Source organism: Agaricus bisporus (genome assembly GCF_000300575.1).
Source record: "Agaricus bisporus var. bisporus H97 unplaced genomic scaffold AGABI2scaffold_10, whole genome shotgun sequence".
In the NCBI taxonomy this organism is placed as follows: Eukaryota; Fungi; Basidiomycota; class Agaricomycetes; order Agaricales; family Agaricaceae; genus Agaricus; species Agaricus bisporus.
The window spans coordinates 1,276,021-1,297,163 of NW_006267345.1; the positions used below are offsets into that span (position 1 = coordinate 1,276,021).

Consider the following 21,143-nt stretch of genomic DNA (forward strand, 5'->3'; position numbering starts at 1 on the left):
TTTCTTATTTCACATTACTGTAACTATTTCATATCCAAAAAGGGAAGTTTGAAGCCATGCTGATGTGGCACAGCCACACAATTGTAAAACATGAATGGTACACGTTTTACAACTGTTGGGCATTGCTCACTCCAGGCTTGCCAATCTTCGGATTTTTTATAGGGAAGGGATGGAGCTTCCCTCAAGGGTGACGAAAAAGACTTTCATATTATAATTGACAGTGAACATAATGTCAAAATGGTACAGTATGTTTCAAACTTGGTAGCTGTGATAGCTACATTCCCAAAGGGTTGTGAAGGGTTTGGGGGGTCTCAGAAGGGTTCCCGGTGTCTGACCCATACCCTGACCCCCCTCCAACCCTTCTGTGATACCCCCGGGGTAGGCCATACCCCTGGTGATCCCTATGTACACCTACAATCCATCAAACTCCATCCTTCAGGTGTGGTGCCCATTCTATCCTAGCCATGACCTTTATATTTGAATAGTATACATGTATTATGCAAACATTATGCAAACATTACCGTAAATATGTGTGTTATTCAAATATAGGAGTTGTGAGCCGCTCGTCTTTTCCAATGTACTTGCCGAGCATGATCTGGTGGTAAAAAAGTTAGAATCAGATTGTATAGCTCAGGCGGTAAGTCTGATACTTTCGCCATGGTCAGTATGCCGATAGTTTAGCCTCCGTTAAACTGAAGCAGCAGAGGAAAGTTTAATAACGAGATCTAGTGTGACACTGTGACACTGTGTTACTAGGCTAAAGTTCTGACAATAGTCAGTAGAATTCTACTCCCCAAACAATACTATATTGAGTAGAATTTCTACTCCCCAAATAATGCCATAGTCAGTAAAATTCTACTACAGAACATATATATATATTATGCAAGATGCCCAAATAGGACAGTGGGCCATATGTGTTATGTACAGCATACGTCAATCAGCTACCTGAGTCATCTGCTCTCCTTTGCTTTGACAAGCCATCTTCCACAAATAGGCCAATTCCTTTGGATTTCACTTGATGCAAAGTAAAATGGGCCAATACAATAAGCTGTTTATCAGATGACCAGTGAATATATTTTCAAGCTAGATAACAAATAAGGATCAAGACAGTACTAAAAGATTAAATCGGGATGAAGAAAAGGAAATGAGTGATGTAAGAGGGGAAAAAATACAAGAACAGCGAGAGCTAGTCTATAGACATGTCATGATGGGTATAGCAAACAAAGAGAACAAAGGACGACAACTACGGTAGTCACTGTACTGTCAAGGGGCAAAGCAGTCACTAGAATGCACTAATCGATGGTTTCACATAACTATCAAGCACCTAAAACATCAGCCATGTCAGCCTCTCAATTTGAGAAAAACATGGAACTCACCTTATCCATCTCCTCCAACTTCTTGAACCCACTCTCGTAAATACTTTTTATCTCTGGATGGAACGAATCCAAATCCACACGTTTTCCAAACAATCTCTCATCCACCATGTCACCATCCGCTGTTTTCATTTGGCCTTGATTTTGATGAGCTAGCTGTTTTTCTAACGCTTTCTCCTTCCTAAGCTGAGCAGCCTTATATTCAATGATCGTCATCATGTGCGATATCCCAAAATCATCCTTCGGCAAAATAGGTTGACGTTGTCCTCCTTTCTTCTTCTTCCCCATAGCCGGACTTCCACTGCCCATTATGCTACCGCTACCACCTGCACTCATCGCCGTACTGACACTGGCAAAACTCTTCGGACTATCCTGAAGTTGCCGCGACAGAGGCGGAGGAGTATAAGGATACATTGGAGGTGTGACAAAACCCGAGGTTGACATGGTCGTAGTATCCGACATGACACTAGCCAAAGACGGTTGTCTTCTTTTTTCGACCACCGGTCTTCCTGTAGGCGTCGTCGTGTTGGACCTCGGTGATATCGGTGAGGATCGATCCACAGCCCTTTCATCGAAACTGCTTGCAACAGATGAAACAGACCTTGAGCTGGAATGTTGTTGTGAACGAATTGAAGCGAATGTTCCTCCCGATGGGGAACCACCGTGCATAGGGCCGGGCATACGAGAAACAAAGCCAGCAGAACCAGGCGTAGTCGATCTTGACTGTCCCAAGCTGTCATCAACCGAATATTCCGATACCGAAGGTACGGAGCTGTCACGTTTGAGATCTTTCATACCACCAACACCCAGCGCAGCTAGTCCACCAACTACCACAGTATCATCAACGATACTATCACGTTCTTCATGGTGGATTTCATCATGATGCTTATCATCGCCCTTCAAATCTTGAGCCGCTTGGGAAACCGCCGCCACCGTCTCCTTTGAATCATCATCACCACCTCTCCCAGCCTTCCCATCCCTAATTTTACTCAACACTCTGACCAGATTGGCTCCTAACCTAGGTTGATTCTTTCCTGGTCCTCCTGCCCCCGCCAAATCGGCATTACCAACAACCCTAGCCAACAGATCATCGTCACCACTACCACTCGATTGTCCAGAAGAACCGTCACCATCTCTCCATTCCGCCTCAACGATATCGCTGATATCATACGTCGTCTCGCCATCAGGCTCGACATAAGAGTATCTCATCTTCTCCGTAGAGTCGTATCTCGAACTTCGAAGGAGAGCGTTATCCGGTAATAGGATATCCGTTCCGCGTAATAGGTTTGGTTGAGCAGAAAGTATAGCCTTCTGATTAGCACGCGACGCCGCACGTTGAGCAGCTATGATTTCCTGTGCAGAACGTTGCTTTTTGAGTCCAACCTCATGATCGTGGTCGTCCTCTTCACTCCCGATGTCCTGAGTCGCCTGAACTACCGGTTGTTGCGTCAATTGCTGCAGGGAAATCTGACGTTGGTGATGCTGAGGATACATATGTGGCGTATGCGTTTGATCCGTTGACGTTTGCGAAGTCCCACTTGAACTACTCTCCCTATGTAGTCTCTGCAACGCAATCTCATCAAGAGGCGCCGACATTCTATGCCTCGACGTCGAATTTCTATACGAGGTCGCTCGACGAAGACGGAATACAGGGTCTTCAGGTTGAACGTCATCCATACTTCCTAACAATTGCACTGAATCCACAGATCGGCGTTTATTATTTCCGTTTGAGGTTGGGGACTTGAATGTTGGTGGGCGAGGGAAAGCATCAACAACTTTACTGGATGGTGTCAATTCTCGGTCTGAAACGGTTATAAGATTATGTAAAAGCAGGAGTTTTTAGAAACATACCATGTCCGTTTGCACCGACCCATAATCCGTATCTGACCCTCGGGGAACTCCTCCTCTTGACCGATTTATCCTCTACTTCATCTCCCCCATCCACCACACCCTCCAAAATTCCAAACCTATCCAATCCCATCTCAATCACCTCCGCCACAGTCACGTTTCTCGGAAACATGAAGACTTTCTTCCTAGCCATAGGATTGACCCCGCCGCCTTGAGTGGATAGGTCAGAATCTCTTAGATGATCCTTGAAAACGATGGCTTCGGTTGTGGGATGGAAAACCATATCATCTGGGAGATCTTCGCGATAGATGACGAGTTGGAGTGGGAATCGAATCGAAGGGGACGTGAATCGTTCGGAGGATACAGATGAAGTGGCCGCTGATACTGATAAGAGCTGACTCTTCGGACTCCGAACAATCGTGTCTCCCAATATCGCAACACCAGCATCGCCACTCTCACCTTCACCACCGGAACTAGAACCATAAGAGTCCTCAACAACCCCGCCTCCTGCGTCATGTCCCAACAAACTCTCCTCCACTCCCCCTTCCTCACCCTTCCGATTCAAGTAAAACTTGACAGCCGAATCATCCGTGAAATCATTCATCGGCAATTTCTTGATAGCAGGATGCATCGAAAGATTACTCGAAATAGAACTGATACTTCCCATACTACTCCTCTTCACTTTAGGCATCTCCATAGCTTCATTGACGAGAGTTTCGAACACCACCAAAGGGTTCTCATGATCATGCAAGACAGTTGAAGATCCACCCTCAACTTGTTTCACTGTGAGATAATAGTCGCTTGAAACTTCACCACCGGGTAACCTAAAACGTTGAATCGCTTGACGAACAAGATCGGAAGCGACAGTCGAAGAATTGAGTAACGCAGTTTTAAATGTCGCGTCAGTTTGTAAATGTTTGCCGGCAAAGATACGAATAACGGAAAGTTCTTGTTGTACTCCTGGGAATGCACCATCGAGAGATGTTGAAGTGAGAATAAGTGATCCGGGACGCTGACGAGGTGCAGGTGGTCCTAAACCGCTATTGGCACCGACACCACCAGGGGCATTAGCTCCGAGAACTGTAGAATGAGTTTGTAGCCCATATGAGAGGTTGGGCTCGGGTGGGGAAGAGGGTGAAGATTTGAGATATTGTTGATAAAGCGCTTGCTGTTGTTGATCATGCTGACGAAGTTGGGAAGCGTGTAGAGAGACTTGAGGAATGCGTTCTGATGTTGGGTTAATGGCTTTGATGTCGATACTACGCGTCGCGATGGCCTGTTGCTGTTGCTGCTGCAACGCGAGATTCGTGGTGGGTGAAAGAACGCCTTCTGTCGAACTGGCATGCGATGGCCGGCTTGATTTGGCTGATTCTTCGGAAACTCGAGTATCGGCGCTGTCGAAGGACGTAACAGAGGCATTTTTCTCCTTTGACTTATCCTTCCTCCTTCCACCGAACAGTCCACTAAACACTCCCCTCTTCTTCCTTCCGCCCGAGTCCTCCTCTTCCTTAGACGCTTCAACTTTCCGTTGCTTTGTAAGTTTCTGTTGAGATAATGAAGATTGTAGAGTTCCAGTTTCTTTGTCTCTTGCGCCCTTGTTTAGGTTCCTCACCGCTTCCTCTTCCTCTTCCTGTCGCAGCCGCTTGGCGCGCTCGTCTTCCTTTTGGAAGGTAGTATTACTGTCATCACGAGCGACTCCAGGAGTAAGAGACTTTCTGCTGACGGTATCGGGTGCGTTTGCAGGATCAAGCTGGCGGGAATTGGGTGAAGATGAGCCAGGACGAAGCGTGTCGGAAGGAGAAAGGCGCTCTTTAGACCCCGATGTCATCAGCTCGTCCTGTGGTTGCTGCTGAGCGGCCCGTTGGTGCTGTTGTTGTTGTTGTTGAAGCTGCTGTTGCACGATCGCTTGCTGACCTTGTTGACGTTGCTGCTGCATCATCATCTGCGCCTGCTGTTGTTGCGACATGTGTGGGGGTGCTTCCCTCCCTGGACCGCCCGCTTGCAAACTGTCGGGTATGCCTGGACCAAGGGAGGCCTGAGCATTCATTCTGGCCTTATCCTCTGCTTGAGCATCCTCAGTTTTCGAATCTTCCCATTGCATTCCATCATCTACGTCCATTGGTCCAGACCCAGGACCTCCACGACGATGTCCCTCTTCGTCTATAGCAAGTTCGGGGTCACTCATCATGAATTCACCCACGTCAAACTCAGCATCCTCTTCATCTTCGTCTTCTTCATCCCAAATGGCTGGTGCATATCGATGCACAGACATCGAAGCGGTAAATGTCAATCGTCTCGATTGTGACATTGACCTGCCACGTGGAGGGGGTATAGGGGAGGGAGATTGTGTACCAGTGCATAGTCGTAGTCTGTCTTGAGAGGCATTAAGATCCCCCTGCAATTCAGCTTGCGTGGCTGATGCCAACTAGGCGACCGTCAGCGATTTGTTTATAGTAGTATAACGACGCGAGGAACTCACGTCGACATTTCTATGTTTGTTGAGTCGCGCAAGACGCTCAAACGGCGTTTCTATGTTTTCAGCAGGTATATAGCCCACTTCCTGTGTTTTGAGCACACGAACGAGCCACCAATAGCTATTACTGTCGTCTATAAGAAAAAGTCTGTCTCCTTTGACGACGTTGGCCTGTCCATCGACAGTAGCTGCAAAACTATGGAGGGAATAGACGAGGTCAAAGTCGATGGATTCGTTGGGTATCGAAAGTGAGGAGGAGCGGTCGTCGTCCATGTAGTCTTCGCCGTCCTCACCATCAGAGTCGTCGTCAAGGACGGAGCGAGGCTCAGCATCGTCGTGCATCCCGGCGGCGGCGTCGGCGTGAGCGTGCATGTTGCCAGAGTCGTCGGGGCTGAGCTGGTCTGTGAACGTCTCCATAACGAAATCTGGCATCATTCCCCATTCAACATACTAACGACCGGGTAAACATGTCCAAATACATCATCGTCATCAAACCTGTGTCCCGGCGGCGGTGTCAAACATAAAAAAATCATACTGAACTACCCTGCATGAGGCATCGTGCTCGCTGCTCGTTGCCTCAGACAACCGCCCGCAATTGCTAGAGCTGAAACTACGGTTTGGAACACCACTACAGCCAATTTGCATTCTACACACCTTAACTGAAACTTGGAAGGATGCATGATCTCTCGGAGTCTACGACAATCGTGGACTTTGGACCGGCATCTGACCGACATTGATATCGTACGGAAGGCGGTGTTGATGGCTACCGCGATGAAATTCGCCAACTTACACGCGACTCGCCATACGCCACGGACGTCGGAAGACAAGATACGGTAAATTCCTTCAAGGCTGCCGCAGCAGAAATGGAACAAGAGTCAGCATCAGAGAACTCAGAAAGAAATTGTTGTCCTCCTTGAACTTTTGCTTTGTTTCAATCGTTTCGGGGAAAACTTGTTAGTCAACAGAATGACAAAGGACAACCGCCGAACACGAAATAGTCCGAAAATGTATGGCTTTTCTTCCGCATGGACTTACGTCGTGTTCTCTACAATCCTGCGTCCATTTCACTTACTTGATTACAAGGAAAATACACGGTATGGGACAGCACTCACTGGGACCGACCACAAGCACGGGTACCATACTATTTCTCGAGCTTCTCCTGGACCATCGGGAAATCAATTTGTCCCCGGGCACATGCAGGACGACGTGCACACCCGTGCGAGCTCATCAAAAACAAGTAACTCCGTCATTGTCGTGCATTGGGATGTCTCGCTAGTTGGACCCAGTTGCCAGCCCCCTTGTTTTGCGGAGTCATGTGGCTTGACAATAGTCTGGTGTGTTGCGCTTCAACTCCATGACGCGCCTTTGCTTTCATCAATGGCGATTGGTAACCGGTTGCCGCCCGAAGTCTGACAAGGCAAACCTTGTTTAGTTCTAATGGTACTCGTGGGTCCGTACTTTTGACGCGCATAGATTCCCAATTTGTGTGAATCAGATTGACGAACCGACTATAACTTTCTTATTTTATTTTATTTCATTGTCCGACCCTCCTCTCCGCCTCTATTTAACCATGCAGGTCGTTAATTCTTCCTCCCCAGCACCCGCCGTTCTTGCCCAAGTTTTCTAACACCTCCCTTCATCAAATAACATTAACAAGGCCATGGAGGGCGAGAACTTAATGAAGAATGTCTTGTTTCACCCTTCTGCTTTTTCCATGCCCGGTAGCTTCTCCGAGGCTTTGCCGCTCTACCTGCCTCGTCCCGAATACGTGGAGGTACCCAGGAAGTCAATGGAGGCCATTGATCCAGGATTCGGCTTGCTCAGTATCAATAAACTTCGGGATCTTCTTACGCAGAAGGCTCATGCAGACGACGTTAAGTGCGTTCTGTCCCATATGACACCTACAATTTACATCTAATTGATGGTTCCACGCAGGACATTTCAGATTACACAGAAGTATAAAGTGAAGGAGTCGAATTTTCCGAAAGAAATGCGTATCATTATTGATGTTGCACTACATCCTGGGCCATCCCATATGCTGGCAGTACATGGACCGCCGGACCCCAAGGAGAAATCCTTTACCGAACTGCCGGTTCAAATGTACCCCGTACACGCCCTCTACGTCGCTGCTCATTGCGCTAAGCTCGCTCCTTTCCCTCCCCAGATTAATACACCCGAAGGAGTCTCTGAAGGGAGAGAATTCATTCTTCCTGTTGTCTTCGTCTTCTCAAGTTCGCCTAAAACATTTCCTCTCCTACTGGAATATCTCTACCGCAAAAAAGCAAACATCCTTTTTGCTCGCCTCATACGCCTCAGTAAACCGCCCGCAAAGATTCCTGGGCTGAACAAGCAGGAACAGTTGGCAATAAGCCTTGGAACACTGGGCTCTCGCCCACAAGTAACTCAAATTCTACACACCTTAAATGGTTTTTGGGAGAATACATGTTCTCTCGGAGTCTACGACAACGATCTTTGGACCGCCATTGATAGTGCCCGGAACGTGGTATTGATGGCTATGGCTCTCCTTCACGGAAGATTGGATACAAAGGAAGTTATCAAGGCTGCCGCAGAATCGCTTGATTGTGAGCTAGACTCGGACAGTGAATCCGACTCCGATGATTCATCTGATGATCGTCCTGTTGTAATACTATATCATTAGTGGGCATGCATTCTATCCTTGTTTTCACATTTGGCGATGGGAAAACATCTAGATAATATCAGGAGATGTACTTCAGTCTCACAATACAAAAAGCGTCTGCTGCTTCCAGCTGCTCTACGATCCTCGTCCTCGAACCTGTAATGACTAGTAAAAGTTCATCCTATGGCCACGTTTGACATGTGTAGAGAATTCCCAGAAGCGTTCGGAAAACTTGTGACAGCCAACGGCCTATATCCCAAAGTGAGAGCAGCCAAATATTACGTTCTCCTGCGGGAAAATTCACGCCTACATCACTTATTGTGTCCTCAACGATTTCGAGTTGGAGGCTGCGTCACACATTTAACCGTGGCTTTCAAACCTTTCAAAATTGCAATTCTGTGAGGTTTTGCCGCCCGTTGATGCCATCTATTTCTGGATCAAGTGACCGTATAGCATAGTCTTTCAATGGAGCTCTCATACTTACCGTTGTGGTCGTAAATCGCCGATACGTGTCTCCCTCCCTCTTGATAGCGCAAACTGATTGTCGTTCAAATGTCATAGGAGCTATGCTACCGTATTCATGGTTAACTGATATTTTCTGCATGCAATTCAACTTAGTTTCAACACTCTAGTCAAAAAAACTTGGGCCCACAATTCACCGTAATCAACTGAAAGACAACTTCTATTGGGCCGCTCTCGAAGCCTCGCGTGGCTGGATCCACTCGCTACGTAGTCTATGACGTTGAACACATTATCATCAGTCCCAGATTTCTGCGGAGGCTGACTGGTTTTAGTTCTAGTTTGAGACAAAATCCCGGGGGGAGGGGCGAAAAGCGAACCTATAAAAGCCCTTCCAATAGCGGCGTTTTGATTCTTCATTCCTCTCCTTCGAACTCTCACTAACCACGGATACTCAAAGGCGCAGTAATGCCCACCAACGAGTGCTTCGATGTGATCGATGTTCGGTTTCGGTGATCGGACTAGAGCTCCCCAGTCGAGCAGTACGTCTTCTTCCCTCACTGTATATTTGTTGTCGACTAATTTTGATAAATTGGTTGTTAGAAGCTCGTCAATGGGTAGAAGTTCGTGAATGGTGGTTTCGCCTTATGGTGTTGGCCAATGCGTACGTCTTTTCTTTATCACCGTTGAGTTTACACTGGCTGACATGCTTTCGTCAACAGTTGCGAATATACCCCCGGGCACAGCCCACCCCCCAGCGAGCGGCGGTCTCACCTTTTCTTCTCGACATCAACAAATGCGTGTGTTTATCTCTCGGCTTCTCTCGCTATATTAGTGATTAAATGCGCTTTTGACAGTTTGCTAACCCCGTAAACCCAGCAAGTAGCGGTTATGTCGGCTTCTGTGACCACCACACAAACCACCGAGGGAGATTTTTTCTTGGCGCCTCTGACGGTAGTTCCGAGGAGGTTGCTGTAGCGGGGCTGGCGTATGGTAGCTGTACGTCCTTTTTTTAAAATCCCTTGTTGTCGCTGACTGGATGAACAGGTGGGTGACTCGGCAGTGCGCCAGCTCTACTTCTTTCCTATTCTTTTTCTTCTTTTCCTTTGTTACAATGGATCATCTGTCAAAAGCATATGGTAAGTTATCTTTTTAATGCTTGGACGTGTTCGCTGATTGATTTTGATTATAGCACGGCTAATCTAGGTGAGCTTTCTTATTCGCTTGCTTATTGCATTTGATATTTCTTTGAGTCTTTCGCAACACGGTGAGTCTGTCAATTGTGTTTGTTGTTGGACCAATACTGCTCATTGGTGAAGGGTAGGTGTGCCATCGACGGTGAATAACGGCATGTAATTCAATCCTCGCCTGCCCGCTCGCCTCGTCCAAGCCACCGTTAAGCTGACAGGGATAATTCAGAGCCTGTGGTAGAACGTCCAGGCATAGAAGTAAGTGCGTATCTTCTCCTTTCTTTCATTCTAGCTCTGGCTGATATCTGTTTGACTTGGCTATAGAGGGACGTCCTTCTCATTCGATACGCATTGATCTACGATAGGGAGCCAAGCAGTGAATCAGGGAGAAGAAATAGGATTGGAATGGAGTAGTCATGTATCATATGAAGGGTCGTATGAATCGAACACAATTATCATTCCATCTGCCTGACTGCGCCTTGTGATAACTTCACTGTTCTACGACGAGATGAGAATGAGTAACTCAATAAGTTCAAAACATGGTTATAGTACTCGCCTAGGCAACCAGTCCACCGGCTTTGAATCCTCCCAAAGCTCCACTCTATGCCCTTTCTCAACCATCTTCACCAGCTCCTCTTTAAACTCGGGCTTCCAAATCACCCTTTGCCTTGTGAACTCTATCCGAAATGGGCTTCCCAAAAGTAACTCCGACGGCTGTGAGCAGCTGCGTCGGATATTTTGTAATATCTTTGCCTGGTCGAGGCCGCCATTGCAATCCTCGATATAGATTGATTTGAGTTTTGGAAAGATCGGCATTTCTTGATTTTCGACCAAGCATATTCCAAATCCTAGTTTACTAAAAACATCATCCACGAAGGCATTAGAGCATTCCCTGAGAGTGAGGCTCTCGATGTTGGAGAGGTTTGAAAAGTAAGAAAATGTTGACGACTGTGATTCGGAACGAAACGCGCCTCCTCTTATTTCCAGTGTAGACAATGTCGGAGGGAGGTGCTCGTAGAAAGTAGAAACAAGGGGAAGTAATGTCACACCATATATGTGAAAGCCTTCGTTAACCCAGACAAGGGTCTGTAGAGCAGGCAGACGGATATATTGTAGCATTGCACGGTCTTCGTCATCTGCTACAGACATCTCCCATCCAAACAGCTTCAAACGAGGTAAGACAAACGGGGAACTAGGAAGCTGTATTCCTATAATTGTAGATGAACAGATACGCCTGGCCCGGTACTCTATCAAGCGAGTGCATTTCTGAAGCAGTTCTAGGCAGGTACCAACTTGCGTGTTCTCGAGATGCAAAACCTCGATCTTGGACCACGACAGGGAAAGGCGACGTGAACAGTCCTTCAGGACGAGGCGGGTGCATGAACTCTCGATCAAAATTGGATCCCCTTCCCTCTCATCAGACTGAAGACATAGGAACTCGAGATTAACGAATCCAGGAATGTGCTCTTGCATCCAGGTGGCTGAAGCATCGCACACGTGAAGCATGTGAATCTGAGAAGCATGTTCTTGCAGAATTCGCGCAAGGACGGCCTCGTGTGGTACTGGTTCTATCGAAAAATCAAGGCTAGCAGAAACAAGGAGCCTGCCAGCACGGGAAAAAATGGTTTTCGCGAGCTCTATGTTGCGGTTATCCGCGATAAATGATGTCCACAGGGATGGCGTTGACACAACAAGGCTGTGCCAACGAGCTGAGACCGCGGTCAACACGTTGAGGATATGGGGAGAAGCGACCTTTTCAGGAGCCAGCGATTCCAAGCCATATTTTCGCGGAAAGTCGAGAGGCGGACAAGCGAATTTGAAGATGAGGGTGAGGATTTCTGAGGGTAGTGAATATATGGGAGCTCGTGTTTCATTCCGTTTCCTGTACAGTCTCGTTCTTTTCAGGATTAGACTCGAGATGAGATTTTCTGTGCGTTGAATCTCGGCATCGAGAGCATCCTCCATTGCATCTCCGAGCGAGAGTATAGCTGACGTTGCGCCAGGTTTTGTTTGAAGGCAGTAGGGACACCATGACGTCGCAAGATTGTCTGTCATGCTGGAATGACGAGGACAGTGTTAGGCCTAGGTTTTGGAGTCTGTATGAGTTAGAGTGAGAGCATGTTGATCAACACGTCACAATAACCTTTCTCTACTTACCCTGCGAATTCCCCGGTGAATACGTGGTATGCCCCACCTGTGAACGCCAGATGTCGAACCAAATTTACTGTGATGGAGAACCGGAATCGAGTAGAGAAAACGATACAACTACAAAAACCTCACTGAATGAGGTTTTTGTACTAATTGTATCGTTTTTGCCAAGTACACAGTGATAGCGTGTAATGAGCTCTGGTCCTGTCGAAGCTCTCGAACTCATCGTTGACGTCGTACATTATCAATAAGTCTCTCTCTTTCGTCCTTTTCTGTGCCATTGTATGTTAGTGATCACCGGTTCACATGTCATAAATCCTCTCAGAAATCGGGTTGAACGCTCTCCTTTAGGCTGGGCAGTGCCGACCACGGTTGTAGGAGTGACCAGTCCAAGTTGATTGGCAAGGATTAATTCTCCCTGAAGTGATACGGTACTGCGGTCCATTGTGAATAGGAGAAAGATGCACTGAAACTTGTTCCATATATACCTTGCTGAAAGCCATATCAGACTACAAATGTGGTTTTATTTTGGCGCACGCAAACCGTACTGGACATGAACAGCCGACGCAGGTGATCGAAGTTTACAGTGACCTGGTTGCGCACCAACTTCAATCGCACCACCTGGGGACTATCGCCCAAGGCGGGCCTCTCTCTAGCCCAACCAACACTGTCAATTGTCCAGTAACTTTCCTGTGTATGACAAACTTCCTGTAGCGTTTATGCATCATGTTCGCGTTGTCACCTCCGTGATTGATAGATTCGAGAAGTTAAATCATCATATTTGCGCCGTCTCCTGATTGGCAAACTGAGGTGTTTCGGCTACGTGGACACCTATCCAACGATTCCTCGTAGCATTCTATATCCAACCTTAATATGCAAACTTACTGTCAACATGCTGCCAAACGTCGGGTTGGCCATTTTTCGTTTGGACGGAAAGTATATGTGTTCTCGCCGACAGAGAAAAAGCCCCTCCCTCTTCAACAAGACATTTTAAAAACGAAATCAAGGGAACTGAGATGATAGAGTGATAATCTTTTGAGTTGTTGGCTGGTATCGTTTTGATAAAATAAGATGAAAATAGATCGCGGGGGATGGTCAGGTACCGAACTCGAGCAAGAAACCATTGGAAGTCGTATATCGATTACTCGAAACGAGAACTTGAATTTCGAAGTGAACTCAGACGTTGTCACCAATCCATAGAAATGAGAGTTCAATTAAAGCGGCTGTCGAGTAAGGTTCCGGAAAACCTGATGACATATCCAGCAAATAGTATTCAGTACCCAGGAGGTTGCAAGTAGAGAATAGTAGACAAGACAATTACTAGCTTTTATTCGAGTCTCCAGACCCCCAAAGCCACCGCCTCCACGAACTTTTGCCCTTCGAGTCCCCACTTGCCGGAGACGTTGTTTGCTCCATATTTTGTTGCTTGTCGGCGGTAGGAGCACTTGCAGCCGCTGAAAAACTGCGAGGGGTATGTGATAAGAAAGCTTGTTCTTGTGCATGCGCAACTTCGGCATCCTTTAACCGTGCCTCGAATTCCGCCTTTTCTTTTTCCCTCTTTTCCCCTCGTAGAGGCTCCGTGTTTGCGACAGTTGACGATTCGGTACCTACAAGACCTGTATTGGAATGTTTTCTTCCTTTTCAAAAGAAGCAAGAACAAAACGTGGAAGGGGAATGCTTGCGAAGCGGAAGGGGGCGATCAAACAAATATGACGTACCGGAATCTGTTACTGGTCGGTTTCCTTGGGCTTGGAAAGCCACGGTTCCGGCTAAGAGGGCGACAACAGTGACACCTTGAAACAAGACACGGGCGCGCAGCCAGTACTGCATGTCTTGAGATTTTCCGTGGCGCATTCTAACCGAGGCCATAAAGAGAGCGCCAGTGGTGGCTAAACAGCCTGTTGAAAGATTGTAAGTATACAACGTCAAAGAAAGCTGGTTTTTCATACCAATAGGCACCCATGGATTTTCTTTGAATTTACGCTTGAATTTGTCGGACCAAATCTCATAGCCGGGCTGCGTTTCATCCATGCGGGCTAAGAGACAAAGCAATCGTGGGAAATTCGGAGCTCTCCTCTTCTGAATATATCACGTGCCAACAACACCACCTACAATTTCCCTTCCCCCCGATGTCGACAGATACGGTGTCGCTGAAAATCGAGTTTAGCGGAGGGCTGGAGCTCTTATTTGCCAATCAACGTTCGCACCGGATTTCTATACCCGCGATCGTCCCAAAAGATGATGGCGATGTGGAGACCAAGTCTGCGGATATCACATACTTGATTCATTACCTTCGACATAATCTGCTAAAAGAACGGCCAGAGCTGTTTACCGAGGACAAGACTGTGTCAGTTGCACTACATCTACTCCACTAAGTGTGTCACATTGATTGACAGTCTTTCTCAGTCGGCCAGGTATTTTGGTGCTCGTAAATGACACCGATTGGGAGCTGGAGGGCGAAGGGGACTACGTACTGAAGGATGGAGATGAGATTGTATTCATATCGACACTGCACGGGGGTTAGAATCGTGGAGAATCAAGGATGTATATAATTGGCTGGTTTATGGTGTGACGTCATATCTAAACCTTTCTTCCTTTGCACTCGATCACCATGGACGCTCTTCCCTTGGATACAAATCACCCAGCAGTCAGGGAATATCTGGCTTTGACCAGGTAAAACGCATTCTTTGTCGTACAACGACAGTTTGTTAACAAAAAGCATTGAAGATTACAGGTTTTGACACCTCTTTCACTCGTCATAAACCTAGCAACCTTTCTCGTGTGCGCAATCGTAGTCAAGCCTTCTCTGAGTATGATTTGGTTTGTTCTTCATGTGAAATACACCATTCATGTTTCTAATAGGTGGTATATCCCACCTTCGGCCCACGGCTATCTCACCCAACACACCCATCATTGGCATATACATCTTGGCACTCTATCTCATGCAAGTCGGATACTGCATCCTCCTCGTCCTCGCCAACAAACCAGAAACAAAAAAGGCGCTAATTAAGGGCGTTGGCCTCTCTCTCGTCTTTTCGAATTTTATCATGGCCATTTGGGCCATCACTTGGGTTCGAACTTAGTCGCATTTTCCGTCGTTTAAAACTGAAACCCTAGTAATTTTCAGGTCATGGAATGGTTCTTGATCGGCACAATCTTGCAAGGCATCCTCATACTACTCTTGCTATACTCCAATATGGCGCTATTGATCTATCATCCGCCCGTTTCTTCGCGACCCTTTGACACTGCTCTCATTCATGCACCTCTTCGCTTCTTCTTCGTTCTCCCATTCTCGCTTCTCTTCCCGTTGAATCTATTGTGTGTTCCCAGAACCTATCTTCTCAGCGAATGTGAGACTCACTGCAATATCTAGTATTACACTCGGTTTTGTGCATACTCCCATCTCTGATGGTGCGAGCTACACACCATGGCATGTATGGCCCGTGTTTGGCGTAGTTCTTGGAACAAATTTGGTCGGTCTACTGGTCGTCATCCTTCGACGCGATATCGTGTGGACCATAGCGGCCACCTGGATTTGCGTAAGTATATGGAGTGAAAGACCCAAACCGACGCCTATCTACGTACGTTATTTACTTTATGCTCTGTTCTTTCCTGATGTGTTTTTCTATAAGGCTACTGTGGTTGCTTGCACCGCCATACATCCCCTCGCCCTATTAGCGGCGGAAGCGTATCATAGGTTCCATAAGAGACAAGCTATTACACTTCCTGGTGAGGATCATTGTCCGGGCGTGTATAGAGGTGAAGACGAGAGAAGACGAGAAACTGAGGGGGGGCCGAGAGAGGTTAATGAAGATAATATTTGGACTGGTCAAAGTTGAGCTCGAGGTGATGCTTTTTGAGAGTAAATTCTTTCATGTAATGTTGTTTGATGGACGGTTATATGATTTTTCGGCATAGTTTTATGGACGATTAATTAAAGACAGGTACTCGCTTTTTACAAAAGACACGCAAGAAGTGACTTCCCTCGTGGGTTATTTGGGCAAGTAGTCTCTGATGCTGCACTACATGATCCTGTGAGAAATCTATCCGTACAATAAGAGGCGAAAGCATTCAGCTGCGGAGAAAAAGTGATCAAATTTTATTTCACCTGGCATTATGGTCTTTATTGTACGTTGTCGTATAGGCTCCGGAGTGCATACAGCTCTTGCCGGATCGTACTTTAGACCACCGTCGCACTGAACTGTGCTGAGCGGCTAACCACGTGACTGGCTGACCGCTGGCTGTCTGGCTGGCTTTCTACTCACCTTGAACATCAGTTCATGTCGATGACCCGCGTCAATAAGTCTGACCGTCCCTCTTTGATCTCTCTATCAACAGAGGTACTATGTCAGATTCTACTGCATCTGGATGACTCTAGCATACTCGCTGCAAGACAAGTGAGCTTCTTCTGCATCTGATGCATCACGAGTATCGAACCGGGGCAGACGAATAGGACACTTTACTTTGCTTCGAAATCTCGCCATTTGTGGTGCCAAATTATTAATCGACTTCAAATGTCACATGGTGTACCCGCTCCAGAGGAAGAGATAGATGCTTATACGGTAGAAGAGTTAGAGAAATGGGTTTTTCGACGAAATAGAGCACAAGCTTTATGGGCCGGCATTTCGAAAAATCGTTTCCGTACCCGCATCGTAAATCTTCCCGACTATCCAATCAATTCATCATGTTATTGCAAACTCATACCTGGTGGCCGTTGGCTTCTCGTGGGCTATTCCAATGCAACCATGTATGTAATCGACCTGGAAGATGCCACCAGCCTTACATCACATCTGCTATGCGACCCCGGCGAATTTTACAAGAATCTATGTGAGACAGGAAACATTACCTACAACTTTTGGGTGAATCCATCCAAGTCCCGGCTTTCTCTTCGTATTGCGGGTTGCGTCACAGGTATTAAAGTCCTTCACTACTTGCGCTTTCTCTAAATCTTCTCCAGAGAGTTTTTCAGATGCTCGCACATTTGTTTACCAAGTAGACCTCGTTGGTCATGGCTCTGCCGCCACATTAATCGCCAGACCTTATGCCTACTTTCCCAATCGCGGTCCAGGCTACAGAAGTCCTAGTTTTGGGCTGAACGAACGCTATGTCGTCAATCATTGGAGAGAAGACGACGATGAAGGACCCGCTGCGGCAGGTCAATTACAGGTTTACGATTATTCTGCCAAAGTGGTCGAAGGGGGTGAAGATCAACCAATGAGTTCCGACAGCAATCCTATCATTTGCAACTTGAGCGGTTCATTTTTCAATGTTCGTTCAACGTCAGTCTCTCGTTTCTACTCTAGTTGACATTGGATTAGGCTATCAATTTCGTCCATGACGATACCTTTGTTGTCCTCGGGACATCCCCTGACGCGGTCTATGTCCTTGAAATCAATCCTATTACAAGATCGATCACATTGCTGCATACTATTATCATCGAGACATCCTCAGATTGTGACCTTTGGTGGTCGGACATTGTAGGCTTTCCTGGATCATCTGAATCCCGAATGGTCTTCTTAGGATATAATCCAACGTTCCTCCGTGGAATTGTGATACCCCACCACAAAAACATCCCTGCGACAAAAGTTGAATTTGCTGAGGTCCAAAGTGACTGGAATCAGACCCCGAATCTTACTGCACTCGGATTATCAGTTTCACTCTTCTTTCAATCGGATTGGTTACAAGACGTCGGTCTTTTTCGAATTTTCAGCCAATCTTGGGACATATCGCAACCTAACCAGCTGGCTGATTATTTTTCTGTTGATTATGAGTCCATGAACGATGGCTTCGAACTAGCTTCTTTCGACCAAAATATTGGTCGTGTAGCATATATAGTCTACGATGGTAGCACTGCTTGTATATCCGTTGTTGACTTGGTCTAATTTAGTTCGGTCATCCAAAATCATTCATTCTTTATTTCGATTGATTCAGAGCTTCGAGACGTGTACCCAAGGTTCTACGTCATCAATCTTCGCGTATATAAGGCGTAATCAGCAAAGGCATCTGACCACCCGCCTTGGGATCACTTCTCAACATTGGTCTTTCCGTGACATACATCCTCCTCCCAATATCGTCCACCGGGACCGCGAGTTGAAGGTCAAATGTTCTTACAAGTGTGAACAGCAATGCTTTGGCCCTATGGAAAACCACACAAACACATTAGTTCAACGTTCATAATGAAACAGGAACACGAACTCTACGAGGGCAAAGCGAAACCCGATACATGCTCGTGGGCCCCCCAAGAAGGTCAGCATGTTGCCCCAAACACCCTGGATAGTGCTAGTACCCTCTGGAATGGATTCCCAGCGTTCAGGTCTAGAGATCACGACGACATATCAAATCGATGGAATCAGAACAAGAATCAGAAAAACAAACTTGAACTCTTTTGCATCCTCTCCCCAAGTTTCCACTGACTTATTGATGGCCTTTATCGGGATAAGCACTATCTGCCCCTTTTTCAACCTTAATACAGAGAATGAATATGAAATGTAAATATGGATAATCAAGAAAACCTCACTCGAGCATATCTCGCAACCTTCCCTTCTCGTCAACAAAAGGTTTAGCGAGTGGTAGAATATCGTCCTTGGTACTGACCCTCAATACAGAGGGTGAAGGCGTATGCAATCTCAATGTTTCGCGTAAGACGGCATCAAGATAAGGTAGAGAATTAAGTTCGTCCATTGATGGATTGTCGGTTTGGATGGTGAACAATTCTTCACGCAATTTGGTTTGGACGTCTGGATGTGTAGAGAGCGCAAAAAGTGCCCATGAGGCTGCAGTACTGCGGCAAATGAGTACACACTCGGTAATCAAAGCGGGTGCTTACCTTGTAGTTTCATGGCCAGCGATAATAAATGTCGGGATTTCTATAACAGATCGGCTGAATATAAAGAAAGCATCTAATGGCTCGATAACCAGAGACTTACGAGCGAGGACATCTTTTTCATTCATTCTTTGGTGCTCGGGCAGGTCAGCGGACACGTTTGCTTTCACCAGTAATGATAACAGATCCCTCCTGCGGTTAAAATTTTTATCCTGTCCCTCACTCGTTATTGCTGCCCTACTTTCGTTCACCAGCTGGATGCTGATTCGATCCATGGTCTCTTTAGCCCGACGAACCGCTTTGTCTCCAGAAAGAGGCTAACAGAAAGAAGCGTGACGAAGAAGCTCGCGTGAAGGAAGGAAAAGTAACCCACCAAAATCCAGTAATACTTTCCAAGAGCCATTCTGCAAAACGCGGCAAAAGAAAAAGAAAACTCGGTGGTAAATAGGGCGCTGAAGGCTGTGTTCAGCTCATTTTTCTCCCCTTTCAGAGAATCGAATTTATAATTGAATGCTATAATCGTTAATTGATAAACCTCACAGGTCCCACATTCCGACGTCAAGAAAGATATTCACCTGCAAGCCCTATGACGTCCAATGTCGTCTTACTCAAACCCTCGAGAGCGTTTATTTTGGCCTGGTATACGTTTCCTTGCGACTGGTTTTGGATTTCTTGGGCCCAAACGTCCCGCAACTGAATACACACGAAGGTGAGGGAATGCGAATGGTCTACAGTTAACAAGAAAACGTACTTCCAGCGCTTTCTCAACAAATATTTCTGTTAGTTCTCGAATTTGCGCGGCTCCAAAGGCAGGGTTCTACGGTAAAGGCAGAAATTGTAGTAAGGAGGGGCAGATTTGAGTTTGAAGGATTTTTTTAATTCGGGGTAGGAAGAACTCACCATAACCTTTCTCTGCACAAGTGTCAGTAAAATGGTAATCTAGATCACAAGACAAGGGACGATGTTTACCTGTTTTTGGTGTTCATGTCCCTCGACGATAACGATACCTATAATCCCTTGACAATTTTTCAACATTAAGAAATGAATCTAACCGTACCAGGACCCAGAATTCCGCTTATAAACATTTTTGTCATTGTGGGTTTTTGATAGGATGGATCGTTCATGATGTGATTGATAGCTTTGGCGTCCATTATAACTACCTCCGAGGTCTACTCAGGAACGGTTCGATAAGTTCAAAATATGTAGAACGAAATTTCCACTAACAGCAAGGAAACTTTTATATTTAATAATGTTGCCATATCGACTAGCCCACTCCTCCAGTACAGCCGAAAAATCTGCTACAAGTTCTTGAATGTGTCCGGACAACAGACTGGGACTAACAGGACCCGGAACGTCCTTCAGAGGATTAGAGATATACTCCCACCAGACAAACTTGGTGAGTCTGAAGAGGGCATAAACTCCAATGCTCAGTGATAGAGGGGCGAGAAGCTGTCCGGAAATGTTGAGGACCGAGACGATTGGTCTGAGTGCGCCTTGATCAAGTGGCATCGATATTGGGTAGTAGACGCAAAGAAACAAGCGGCTTATGTGGCTTGTAACCTGCTTGAACCTGCGCAGATCAGGGGTCAAAGTTTGAATTGATATTTTTGGAGATTCAATCGGCATACTATACTATGTTAGCCCCATATGAGTCAGGGGTCTATACTTGTCTATGCAGCCCCATATGAGCCAGGAGTCATTTGAAATACCCACTGTGCAGATATTGATTTTTTGGCCTATGGTTCCTTGATGATCAACAAGAATGAGGTCGAGCTGACGCCGCGCTACAGTCATGGCCAGTGGGTAGAACCAAGTCCGTCTTCACTGAAGCCACGAAATAAAGTTAGCCCGCTGTCGCCCAGTCGTGTGCCGACTTACCCACCGAGCTCAATTCCCCTGTTTTCGAACATGTAGCGGCAACACAACTGAGTGAACCTAATGATTTGTAAGCTCGGGCTTCGGCCTTCAGGCCTTCAGGCCCGCCCAAGCTCGGAGCCCGAAGCCCGCTACACAGCCATTCGCAAGGTTCTGGGCTCGGCTTAAGAGATAGGAAAGTCTGAGGCCTGGGCTTAGACCCGGACTCTGTGCTGCGAAATATTTACTGCAAAGTTTGCAGTCGCAGGCTACTCGGTTCTTGGAGGTGAGCACACAAAACCAGTGTAACACCTACAAGTGCTGCTGACGGCGCCAC

At 46.6% G+C, this 21,143-nt stretch overlaps 8 protein-coding genes across 8 annotated transcripts; 4 read left to right on the forward strand and 4 right to left on the reverse strand.

Moving 5' to 3' along the window:
• Positions 1-1,179: 1,179 nt before the first annotated feature.
• On the reverse strand, positions 1,180-6,374 carry AGABI2DRAFT_180496 (hypothetical protein; the record flags this gene model as incomplete). The annotated part of the gene is made up of 6 exons (XM_006455371.1): positions 1,180-1,324; positions 1,377-3,175; positions 3,225-5,646; positions 5,701-6,144; positions 6,190-6,322; positions 6,349-6,374. 6 exons carry the CDS (start codon positions 6,372-6,374, stop codon positions 1,283-1,285), a joined length of 4,866 nt encoding a protein of 1,621 aa, XP_006455434.1. The 3' UTR covers positions 1,180-1,282.
• A 980-nt stretch (positions 6,375-7,354) lies between these two features.
• AGABI2DRAFT_145589 (hypothetical protein) lies at positions 7,355-8,409 on the forward strand (the record flags this gene model as incomplete). The annotated part of the gene is made up of 3 exons (XM_006455372.1): positions 7,355-7,572; positions 7,630-8,276; positions 8,354-8,409. The coding sequence occupies 3 exons, from the start codon at positions 7,355-7,357 to the stop codon at positions 8,407-8,409; spliced, it is 921 nt and encodes a 306-aa protein (XP_006455435.1).
• A 2,115-nt stretch (positions 8,410-10,524) lies between these two features.
• On the reverse strand, positions 10,525-12,036 carry AGABI2DRAFT_121368 (hypothetical protein; the record flags this gene model as incomplete). Its single annotated transcript, XM_006455373.1, has 1 exon — positions 10,525-12,036. The coding sequence occupies one exon, from the start codon at positions 12,034-12,036 to the stop codon at positions 10,525-10,527; it is 1,512 nt and encodes a 503-aa protein (XP_006455436.1).
• A 1,413-nt stretch (positions 12,037-13,449) lies between these two features.
• On the reverse strand, positions 13,450-14,160 carry AGABI2DRAFT_121369 (hypothetical protein; the record flags this gene model as incomplete). Its single annotated transcript, XM_006455374.1, has 3 exons — positions 13,450-13,766; positions 13,848-14,027; positions 14,079-14,160. The coding sequence occupies 3 exons, from the start codon at positions 14,158-14,160 to the stop codon at positions 13,450-13,452; spliced, it is 579 nt and encodes a 192-aa protein (XP_006455437.1).
• Positions 14,161-14,208: 48 nt separating this feature from the next.
• Positions 14,209-14,756, forward strand: AGABI2DRAFT_194977 (hypothetical protein). The gene is made up of 2 exons (XM_006455375.1): positions 14,209-14,476; positions 14,536-14,756. The coding sequence occupies exons 1-2, from the start codon at positions 14,259-14,261 to the stop codon at positions 14,651-14,653; spliced, it is 336 nt and encodes a 111-aa protein (XP_006455438.1). The 5' UTR covers positions 14,209-14,258; the 3' UTR covers positions 14,654-14,756.
• On the forward strand, positions 14,733-16,043 carry AGABI2DRAFT_209903 (hypothetical protein). The gene is made up of 6 exons (XM_006455376.1): positions 14,733-14,802; positions 14,857-14,939; positions 14,992-15,200; positions 15,257-15,435; positions 15,503-15,710; positions 15,762-16,043. Exons 1-6 carry the CDS (start codon positions 14,741-14,743, stop codon positions 15,966-15,968), a joined length of 948 nt encoding a protein of 315 aa, XP_006455439.1. The 5' UTR covers positions 14,733-14,740; the 3' UTR covers positions 15,969-16,043.
• A 600-nt stretch (positions 16,044-16,643) lies between these two features.
• On the forward strand, positions 16,644-18,011 carry AGABI2DRAFT_121372 (hypothetical protein; the record flags this gene model as incomplete). Its single annotated transcript, XM_006455377.1, has 3 exons — positions 16,644-17,040; positions 17,087-17,397; positions 17,448-18,011. The coding sequence occupies 3 exons, from the start codon at positions 16,644-16,646 to the stop codon at positions 18,009-18,011; spliced, it is 1,272 nt and encodes a 423-aa protein (XP_006455440.1).
• An 82-nt stretch (positions 18,012-18,093) lies between these two features.
• On the reverse strand, positions 18,094-20,700 carry AGABI2DRAFT_209906 (hypothetical protein; the record flags this gene model as incomplete). Its single annotated transcript, XM_006455378.1, has 12 exons — positions 20,666-20,700; positions 20,177-20,522; positions 20,010-20,121; positions 19,922-19,959; positions 19,528-19,645; positions 19,326-19,465; positions 19,056-19,269; positions 18,956-18,995; positions 18,647-18,910; positions 18,505-18,591; positions 18,325-18,444; positions 18,094-18,265 (listed from the first exon to the last, which is right to left on the reverse strand). The coding sequence occupies exons 2-12, from the start codon at positions 20,459-20,461 to the stop codon at positions 18,094-18,096; spliced, it is 1,590 nt and encodes a 529-aa protein (XP_006455441.1). The 5' UTR covers positions 20,462-20,522; positions 20,666-20,700.
• Between the last annotated feature and the right edge of the window lie 443 nt (positions 20,701-21,143).